Source organism: Leuresthes tenuis, unplaced genomic scaffold (assembly GCF_036924035.1).
Source record: "Leuresthes tenuis unplaced genomic scaffold, fLeuTen1.0.hap1 SCAF_16, whole genome shotgun sequence".
NCBI classification, from domain to species: domain Eukaryota; kingdom Metazoa; phylum Chordata; class Actinopteri; order Atheriniformes; family Atherinopsidae; genus Leuresthes; species Leuresthes tenuis.
In genome coordinates this window covers 17,598,385-17,609,346 of record NW_027325370.1, presented here as the reverse complement: position 1 = coordinate 17,609,346, position 10,962 = coordinate 17,598,385, and the positions used below count along the sequence as shown (strand labels likewise).

The following is a 10,962-nucleotide window of genomic DNA, read 5'->3' as shown; positions in this document are numbered from 1 at the left end:
AGTTTTTGTTTCAAGACTTTTGTTCAGCTATCTAGGATTTTATTTGATTTTTTTTTGATTTTCTGTGCAAATAGAACTGCAGAGCTAAAGCTGAGGGGACTCGTAACCCTGAATAATTTCTTTTGTCTGAAGGTATAAAACTCTCTGCTCTAAGGGCCTATTCTGAATAATCGGGACACCAGTGAAGGGCAGTGTTCCCCAACTGTCCCTCTCCCTCCTTTGAGCCATTGCCCTGCTTTTTTTTTTTTTTTAAACTCTTTTCAAGCCCTCCTCTCTTGACTTTGAAGGCTTTTTGGAGCTTAAGAATTAATTCTTGGGAGACCTCCTCAGAAACGAGTATATTCAAGCCAGAACTTTAACCAAAATATTACACAAGGAGGAAGAAGTGGCAGCGAGAAAAGGGATGATGACTATCGAGTAGAGACTGAAGGGCAGATGGCTTCCCTGCTAGAAAACACTAACAGCTGGATGAATAAAAACATTTGAATTGAGGGGGAGTTGTGACATGTGGTTGAGAAGTGAGTGACTCTATCTTTATCCTTTCACTGACGGACTTTCCCATCCCTACGTTTGTATCCCTCTGTGGACGCTGGAGTTCAGCCGGTCACTCAGACAGACTGAAACAAGCTTTTCCCTCTGTTCGCTTCTCCTTCTCTGCTTTGTTCCATCTTGGCGTGCCCCCTCTCCTCCGCCCTCGCTTGCTCCTGTCTTCCTGGCACGGCATGTGACGGTGCGTCCCCTCCTCTCAGTCCTGGAGACATGCCTGTACAGGAGATGGCGGTGAGTCCTGTCAAGTTCCTGCACTGGGAGCAGTTCCCGCCCATGACGCAGCGCCGTGTATATTGCACTCCTGTTTACCACGAAGGCCTGCTCTACGTGCTGGGGGGCTGCAATGAGACGGGCATACCTCTCGACAGTGTTGAAGTCCTGGATGTGGAGAGCCAGACATGGAGCCAGCTCCCGCCACTTCCCACTGCACGTGCAGGGGCCTCCGCTGTGGCGCTTGGGGGCCAGGTGATGGTGCTTGGAGGCATGAATCAGCAGCAGACCCCACTAGCATCTGTGGAAATGTACCACCCTGATGAGGGCAAATGGGAGACGAAGGCCAGTCTGGGTCAGCCCTCGATGGGAGTCACCACTGTGGAGAGAGGTAAGAGAGACAAATGTCTCGAGAGAGAGTGTTGTAGAATGCATGGGCCGCTGTATGAAGTGGAGCTTTTTTTATTTTTTTTTTAAAGGTGCTTTTTCATGATGTTCTTACTTTTAATTTTGACTAAACATCTCATGACCTTAAAGAGTAGTATAGGACAAGCTTTTTTTTTTTTTTTATAATAATGACATAAGACATTTTCCAATCAGAGCTGGTCAAGCTGAAAATCATCAGACTGATAGCCAGCTTTCAGGGTTTTTCAGTTATTTAACTGCATTATACAATGCATCATGGCAATGCAGCCTCTTTGAATCTCTTTATATGAAAGAAGAGTGCATCTGTATTTTTGTTGACATTAAAAACCATAATTGGAATTTCTGAATTTAAAGTAATACCTTGATATTGGGCTGTCACAAACTTATCATTGCAAAATCTATTTCATCCCTTTAACATGACGGTTGAATAATTGAATAACTTTCAATTCTGGTAGATTACGACGATTCTACTTGGATACCGCCTGATAATATGGTGAATTTTCTACATCAAATGTTTGTTAGAAGAAGAATAATTGGTCTTTAGACAGTAAATAAGATTATTGACACAATAATCACTGCAGCTCTGAAATTTTGAGATATTTTCAGGAGTATGCACAACATTCACTCCGGACTTCGTTCGCTGGCCAGCTACTTAGTAAGAGGTCCTGAAAATCAAAAAGTATGACTCCATCCTCCAGAGCTTTTATGGAAGTGCTGCTAAAAGTTGCTCCTTCATTTACAGCAGCTGAGGATTTCCAGACACAACTCTGTGGTCATTCTTGGGTGTTCAAGTGTGGAAAACATATATTATGTTGTAATATGCAATTATTTATTTATATATATATATATATATATATATATATTTGTTGTTAAGACGACATTGAAGAAAAGTTATGAGACTTGAGAAGACTAAATTATAGCAAGTCTTCCTTTGACAGTTTAATTTAGTTTTTTTTTACTTTCCTCTCTGATGTTTGACCTGATGCAGGCTCATTAAGAACTGATGAGGATTATGCAGCTGCTTGTGTCAGACATGTTAGAATGTGAAACAACTACAGAGACAAACCCAAACCTCTGTAGAGAATAGAGAGTAGAGAATTAACAAATTGGCTGTTCATTTCAGAAGACAACCTTCCAGGCTTTTCAGGTGCTAAAGTGTCTCCTGAAAATGATGCTCACTAAAATCATGATGCTGCTTGACCATCCCGAGGTTCTGATTATATAAGTGCTCGGTAGATTATATTTGGACATTTATTCAAGCCTGCTATATCTCCATCTGTGAGTGTGCTTTAGCAGAATGTCACAGCTCATATGGAGGAGCCAGACATCCTGCAGTCTGCCTCCACTGAATAAACATAATTTGCTTAATGCTTATTCCCCAGGCGTGCGATAGCTTCCTGAGGGTATCGGTCTTTCCTTACAGACTTACAATTTTCACAAAATTGTTTGTGAAAATTGTTCACAAACTATTTTCTTCTGTTAAGTTTACGAGAGCTTGAAACATCTTCAAACTCTCCGGCACAACAATTGTCTTTTTAGTTATGGAAGTTTGGCCCTCTGAGAGAAACTTTATTAATCTGATACATTAGACTGTGTGTCTCCCAGGACTTCTGGGAAGTCAACCTTGGAAACTGAATGAAAAAGGGCAAGCTCTTATAGAAAATACTTTGTAGGTGATTTGATGAAGCATCAGTGAAAGTTGGATCAAGATCTTGCAATTCCTGTGATATTTCAGCTACTTTGCAAGTCTAAAAAAAACCCTGAAATTTGACCTATTCTGGTGTTTTTTTGCTGATTAAGTGTAGCTTTGGAAATGAAAAATCAAATGAAGGCATTTCACAACATATTTAGTCACAAATAAGTATTTAAGTAGCTTTTTTTTTCCTGGCTGTGGTACGACATGCAGTGCATTATTTAAATGCAGGTATAAGCCTCTTATAAAGCAGGCTGAAAATGAGCAAATTAGCTTTAGGTTTATTTGGATGTTCTGTATAAATTTCGACCCAGTCCAGTGAAAAATGAATGACCAAGGTGCTCTGGTGTAGAAAGAACTTTTTTCAATAATGGAAGGAGGAGTTGTGTGAAAGGGGTGAAGTGGGAGGTATAAAATGGTAGCTGTGCCTTCTATCTATAACAAAGACATCCAGAGGAGTATCTATTTACACTTCTATAAGACTAGGAGCAGAAACGGAGCAGAGGGAGAATAAAAGTGAAATGCACTCTTTGAGGCGCTTCCTCCCCACCGTTTCCTGTTTACGTCTGAGGCTGCAGGCTGTTGTGTGCCGACCAGATAAAGCAAGCAGTCAATGTGACCTTTCAAGGTAATGGAGAAGAAGTGAAGTTGTATTTCTGTGGATTTTTATTCTATACACTGAAGTCATTTTAAAGGAAAAGCACCGTAGGTCCGAGCTGTTGAGTGGTGTGCTGATCGGTTTTATTCATCCAGTATACAGTTTGTTATTAAAGGTGAATCACATCAAACCTCACAAGATGTTGGATTGAGAGCATCTTATGATGGATTATAGTGCAGTGACATCATGATGGAGTAAGTCTGTAAAATGTGCAATGTACATTTTGAAAGATTTTTTTTTTTTCACACATCTAAGAAATCTATCTTATAAAATATAACTTAGTAAGATGGATCTTTGTATAAAGAATTTAGAAGGTACAACATCAGATATAAAAGTAAGATATCTTAAACCTTTTTTGTACTTCTTATTGTAACTTAAAGAGATGCTACATTGTTTACAATGTAAATAAAAGCAGAGTGCAATAGTTTGCAAGTGATTTTAAAATCTACTGGTTAGAAAACAGTACAGAAACATCAGCTGTTGAAACTTATAGCTTTATTTTCCTGAGAAATTTATGTTTATGTTGCATTTTTTTATTTTAATTTTTTTAAAACATCTTAAAACTTAAAACAAGTGCTTTGGGAAGTGATGAGACCATTTGCTTTAGTTTTAAAAGTGAAATGTTTTCCAGTTTTTTATATATATATATATATACATATATATATATATAGGTCTCTCCCTTCATACCACACTGATGTCTACTTTGGAGTAGGTTCTCTGAAAAAGACGCTGCGATGTATTTTGCTCTAAATACTAATGGTGCCTTCAGACCTGTGCAAGTTACTTGCTTATCATATTTTACTTTACCCTCTGCTGTATTCTTTAATGTATATTATGAGTGAGTGGTTTCTTTGTATTATGTAAGCTCACCATGACAAATTACACACAAGTATGTTGACATGGTGATAAAGTATTTGATCTTATAAGTAGACAGGCTGGACCTCCATCAAGTGTTGTAGCAGCAGCTATAATATATTTTAGAATATGTTGGGGGTTATTAGTGCACTTTGTCTAGTAAAAAACGGGCCCAAATCATACTTGAAGACTACCACTACTACTGTATGTTCGTGTGTTCAGTGTTGCAGGTCTAACTGAATTCCGTATTTATATTTACCAAAGATCAGTGTTTTCAGTGGAATGTTAACTGTGCTGTGTTGTAATAAAGATGTTCAGAAACATGTGCAGCATAAGATTTCTGCTGTAAAGGGCCTACAGCCAAGATGCTCCCTTAAACACATATTGTAATAATCATTAGAGAAGCGCTCCATTGGGTATCATTAACGGCTCAAATCCTCGAGTGTCCTTGTTTGAGTGCAGCAGAAGAGAAGCCAAAGTGTGAACAGAAAAGTGTATATTAAAAATATTTACATTGGGACATATTCGAATATTCTTTTGCAGTTTGTCTTTCATTCACCCCATTTCCAGTCATTACACATTAGAGAGGGATTTGGTGCAGTTATATTAAAACAAAAAAGCCCCACCAGTGTTAATCTATGAGAAATTGTGGCTATTGGACATGATAATCTTAAGCCTTATGTCACCCAGTTTTTTTTTTTATTATGAGTAAGAGAGCTCTGCAGCATTAATTTAGCACAGTCTGATTTCCCAAATTGCTCCTCTGAAATTTGGAGAAAAATGAGTTTATGTTGTAATGTTTTGGTAAGTCGTTCTATTTTGTGATGCTTTCTGGCATCCATGTAACCAATGAGCAACAACCCGAGCACGGTGTGTGCTGCTGCATGTGTAGCACCCCGACTGCAGCGTTCTGGTTATTGGCTGCTGGCTGGTTGAGTTGGAGAGAAAATTATTTTGCTTGAATACATAATTGATGTGACAGTACTTAGCTTTTACACTACATGGATACATACTAAACGTCTCTCTGTAATACCCATTAAAAGTGCTGCGGTATTCATCACAGGCAAAGTTTCAGAATTTTGAGACCAACTTTTGAGAAAACTGCCTCTCGGGAAACAGAATTTAAATAAGATCTGGTTAGAGGCTGTTGGGGTCAGAATTGTATAAGAGAGGTTGAGCTTTCCATGCTGTGCAGGACTGTTACTGCTTCATTTAAATAATGAACCGGAGGGAATTTGGGTTCTGACACACAACCCGACTTCCAATGAATTTAAGGTCAGGGTGTCATTACTCAAAGTGTGAATCTTTACCAGCCCGACCCTTATCTGTTAACGCTTCAGATGCACAGCACTTAATGATGCATGTAGAAGCATTTCAATGTGTTACATTCTCAAATGACTAAATAAGCACACTATGTTACAGCTATATGAACAGATATGTGCAGTTGGATCAGGCTGAATCCCTTTTCATTTTGTGCTTTCAAAAGTCAGACAATTATTACTTCTAAAGCAGGCGGAGGGCTGTATTGGCCGTCCTCTGATCAGTCATAAAGGTAGGTGGATTGGGGGATGAGCCGTGAAGCAGAGGACTTGGTGGCCTGTTCCAATCCGTCAAGATGACTGACAGGAGGTGAGATCAGCACAGACATCTATCTTTGGCTGGAGCCGGCTCATAACGATTTGCATATGTGAAATGGCAGCAAAGGTTATCCTTAAGGGATGAAAGGCATTTTCTTGATCTTTTAGTGTCATTGTGGCATGTTAATCGCTGTCCTCAGCTAAATTCAATCCAAAGACGTAACGTTTGCAACGCATATGCATAATAGCACCGATCCAGCAGGACTCCGCACAGTGTTTACATCTTCCTACTGGTCCTGTCGAGCTGTCGGCACTAATATGTTTGCATGGATTTGTGTATGGAAACACAGAGTTGGGGTGCGCTGTTGACTTTGCCTTGAGCCCATGATGAATTTACTGTCAGAAATAATTTGCTCTGCAACTTAGCAAAACAAGCCCAGTACCACCTCACATGCTAATTTAGAACTGTCAAGGTTAAATCTCTTAGATCATTTGATTTTAGAGAGTTAAGTATTCTATTATTATGGGAAGAACTACATTTCATACTATTATCTGGTCTCTGTGTTGAGTTATAGATCTGTAATTATGTGAAATAAAACTCGTTAATGATCCAGAAGCAACATCATATGCTGATTCTTCTTTGGCAAGAACTTTCTAACTAAAACAATGCCTAAACCGAAGGGTAAATGCAGTTTGTCTGTGTGGGCAGACGATGAAGTTGAGTTATTGTACTGATGTCGCAGTACAAGGTGTTCAAGGCCCAAAAAACATCAGGGTAACACTGTATATACGTGCAGTTGTTGTTATGGTTTCCACCTCATGCTCATCACACAAAGCAACAATGGACAAAGTAGGCTGAGATGCTGAAAACAGTTTGATGTGTGCACAGAGATGCACTGAGATTGGAGATTTCAAAAATCTTCACTTTGGCAAACACTTACGAAAAGAGAAAACAAAGTTAGTTTTGCAAATACCTGCATTAGCGTGGATGGAGGCTAAACTGAAGATATATTTAGATTGATATTTATTACATTGTATGTGCATATTTTTTATCTTTACTTGTTGCCTATGCACATGTCTTTTTTTTCTTTTTTTTTAAATCTTAAATTTTTTTTAATACTGCTCCTCAAAACCTTGCTCCTGTGTTAATCACACTAAATATACTACAAGTTGAAAATTCACAATAAATGACCCTGGAAGACCCTCTTTCTTGGCACAAAAACATATGTAGATGAAAAATATCTTCTTCTTGTGTGGGCCTTGTTTCCACATGTGTATCAGGTCTTGTGCAACTGTATAGTCGACCATAAACCTGATTTTTGTTTTTCCTATGGCAATCCCTGTAACCCATTAAGTGTGTGAATCTTTGCCTTCGTTTCCTCCTTTTGCCTCATGTACCTTCAGAATGTTTAATCTTTGTGGTTGATTTCAGGGAGAGACCGTACTTTGTGTGAGGAGGTGAGATTAATGGAGTCGCTAACAAAGACTTTCTAAACTGTTTACAACAGTTTTGGCACATTTAGGTGAAAACTTCAGTTGTGTTTTGGCAACATTGATATTATAAATGGGAAGCTATATAATGTAGAGTGTATGCATAGTAGGTTATACTTGCCTGTACAACTTTTTTTTTTCCCCTGAAAATAGTTACCCTGCAAACCAGCTTTTTTTTTTTTTTTTTACTTAACTACTTCCTCTGTGTTTTCACAATTGGGAAGTTAGCTATGCACATATCCCATAAAACTGGACTGGGAAACGAACAAGATTAGCTTTGAGGTTTATCATCTGAAGATAAATGATAGATGATGGTAAATGGACTGCATTTATGAAGTGCTTTTCTGGTGGTGTTGACCACTCAAAGCCTTACAGACGCCACATTCACATAATCAAACACACATTCAGACAGAGCATCTTCTTCTTTGTAGTTCTGCAGGCCAAGCTGTCCTTTTTTTCTCTATCATAGACGGGCATGAAAACATTAAAGAATAGGAGCATGATGAGTATATCAGGCAGAACTACAGACCGAACACACACATACTTGGAAACAAGTCGTGACACTAGAGTTTACGTCTCATGCAAGTTATAAATGAATCGGTTAAGTTATAATGTGAGCTTATCTTGGACTGAAAGAGGCCATACTTGAACTGTACCCAACCCATATAAAAAAGCAACAATCCAATCCGAAGTCAGCTCTTCATACAGTGTTGTTATTCATGCAGAATTTCTCAGAAATGTCCATTTACCAGAGGTGGTTTCTGAAAAGAGAGGATTTCTGGATCAGCCATCTTCAGGCCCTTAAATAAAGACTGAGAGAATAACGGAGACAGTTCAGTGAGTGTTGAGCATGTGTCGGGAAGTGCTTTAAGCCAACTTCCACACATGGTTGACTGATGCCTTCTGATGTCTGCTTTGACCCGGTGTCTTCTCTCCTCTCCTCTCCTCTCGTGCACCCTCTCCCTCCAAGCTCCTTTAACCAGTTGCCCCCTCACCGTTTTCCCGTCTGTCTCCGACTCTTTCTGCATTTCAGGGTCGACCGCTGATTAAAGCCGGCAATGCTGTTGCTTGGCAACGAGTATGTGATTGCCGGGTTTGTTTTTAGACTGATCGGTGGCAGCATGCGGACTAGTTGTAAATGTCCGTTTGTGTGTATAATGCACAGTCTCAGACGGAGCGCGTGTGTTCCAGATACAGCATGGATTTTAGAGAGCCGACTCTGTCTGTGTTTGTAATTTTAGCACTTTTGCTGCCTCCAGTAAAGTTGACGCTGTTTTTTTTTTTTCTCTCCTTCCTACCCCTCCACCCCCCCTCCCCCTTTTCAGTCTTCATCTATAATCCCAAATAAAGCTGTATAGCTGAGCCTTCATCCCACTACATCTCTTTCTCGCTGTGTTTTGGAGCTCCAACCTCTTTACTGTGCTCTTCCACTTTGCTGCAGTCTGCCGCTGCACCATTCAATTATCTAGTTTTCAGTCCTCATCTTAGTCGCTGCAGGAGCATGACTCAAAAATGTCATATTGCTACTGCACTGATGAGTATAATTTCCTTTCTCTCTGTCTGTGATTAATGACTGCTGCCCTGTCCTCAGTCAACAGTCAGGTGGTCTGAACACTGCCTGACTGAAAATAACTACTCCACCAGGGCTGTCAGGCTCCTGATAGGAATAAAGTTGGCTTCCACGAGGTAGAAGATAAAAGCATGCTGACATGGCTTCGATGTGGAAAGTGCTCTTTGTGGAAAATGGAGGAGCGACACCACTTACAACCAAAATCCCCAAAAATACTCTTCTTGAGGGGAAAAAAAAGGTTTAAAATTTGTCGTACGAGGACATTGCAGCATACTCCTCAGACTATTAAAATTAAAACAAATGTGGGTTTTTGCATACTGTCCTTTGTTCATTACAACTTCCTGTAGCACCTTCCTCATTTTAGCCAGTGATTGCTTTCTTGAATGACCTGGTTTTTGTTCTTCTGGATCGTTACAATGCATTATGCAAGAGCCTGCTTTCTTCTGCTACAAGCTTTGCTGTAAAGTTCTCTGTGATGTGATCATTCTTTTTGATGAGCTGAAATATGCCACTTGATGGACCTTTGGGCTGTGTTCGATGTGAATTCTGATTATTCTAAGATTCTGTGTAGTCTTGTTAGTATTACACCTGTGCAACATCAAAGCAAATGGTTTCAGATTTAGCAGAGCCCATTTAAAATAAAAGACTCCCTTGACGAGGAAGGTGGAAAAGAGAAGTCTGGCAATGCTTTTGAGTGCTTTCAGCTTTCTTCTGTTTTTCTTTGTGGTAATAAGAGACAGCAAGACTCAGTTTCTGTGTAGATTAATTAGCAGATGAGTCGTTGTCCTTGCATTGCAAATTTGATTGGTTTCCTTGTGGCCAGTCTTAAAAGTAGTCTCCCAATTTTCAGATAACACTAAATCCACTTTTGCATTGTTCTTTTTTTAAATAACTGGATGCCTGCTGAGTGTAAACACTAACAGAATGTAAGTAGAAACCACCTTCTTGTTTTTCATAGATACGAGTGCCTGAAAGACGCATTAAAGTTTGCAACCTGTTGTGTTGCAACAAGCAGAGAAGCGCTGCGCATTCTTTTGAATTCTGAGTGAGCAGCTGCCTCAAAGTCTGTTAGCTTAATTTTCTCACTGAAGCTGTTCCTGTTAATTCCAACTCTGCAAGGTCTTGTGTAAAAAAAAAAGTATAGTTACTTAAATGATGTTGAACAGGAATAAAGGTGCAGGTAAATGTCTTTATTAGTATCACTGTCCAAACAAAATGAGCAAAAGCAGTATTTTGGTGCAAAACTTGACAAGTGATTATGGTTAAATTGCTTAATAGACCTAAAATGAAAAAAAAAAGCACAGGACAATGAATGATGTCTGTGTCTCTCTCTAAAAGACTGGAAAATGTGCTTTTTGGATAACTGTTAACGCCCCTTTTTTCATTTGCTTGCTGACACATTATCTGACGCCTATATTCTCAGCTGAGGCAGTGAACTATATCTGCAAGCATCTTTAAAATATCATAAACCAAATTATGATATTTTAATCATCTTTGAATCTTCGGCTTGATGGCAGGGAGTGCGCTTTGTACCGCTTCACTGATAAGAAAAACACTTACTGGCTTTGGCTGTGTTCTTTGCAATAGATGCAGTTCATCACATTAACTTTTTATCACACCTAAGCCATGTAAACTTACCAAAATCAAAATGGCTGGCTCTGGTAGATGGTAAATGGTTATCTTTTATTGATACTGTGGGCCAGGATCAGGGGAATGTGTAGCAGGCTGCATGGCATTTTCTTAATGAAAAAACAATATTCACAGTTCCTTTTTGACCTCCAGTGGATGGCTTACATGCGTTTTTGTTTAGTTTTGTACCAGTGGTTGGCATGTATTGTCTTGAAGAGTAGACTGGGTCGTACTAAAAGCAAACGCATCAGAATTTCTAGGTCAGAGCTCGGCTGTAATAAAGAACTGCCCTTTATCTACCTTT

At 39.3% G+C, this 10,962-nt stretch overlaps 1 protein-coding gene across 1 annotated transcript in view; it reads left to right on the top strand.

Annotated features, from left to right (window-relative positions):
* The first annotated feature begins 527 nt into the window (after positions 1–527).
* Positions 528–10,962, top strand: part of klhdc8b (kelch domain containing 8B) — a 117,417-nt gene continuing 106,982 nt past the window's right edge. The window contains exon 1 of the mRNA XM_072366943.1: positions 528–1,150. Within this exon, the coding sequence (XP_072223044.1) occupies positions 760–1,150 (391 nt within the window). The 5' untranslated portion in view covers positions 528–759. The remainder of the gene's footprint in view (positions 1,151–10,962) is intronic.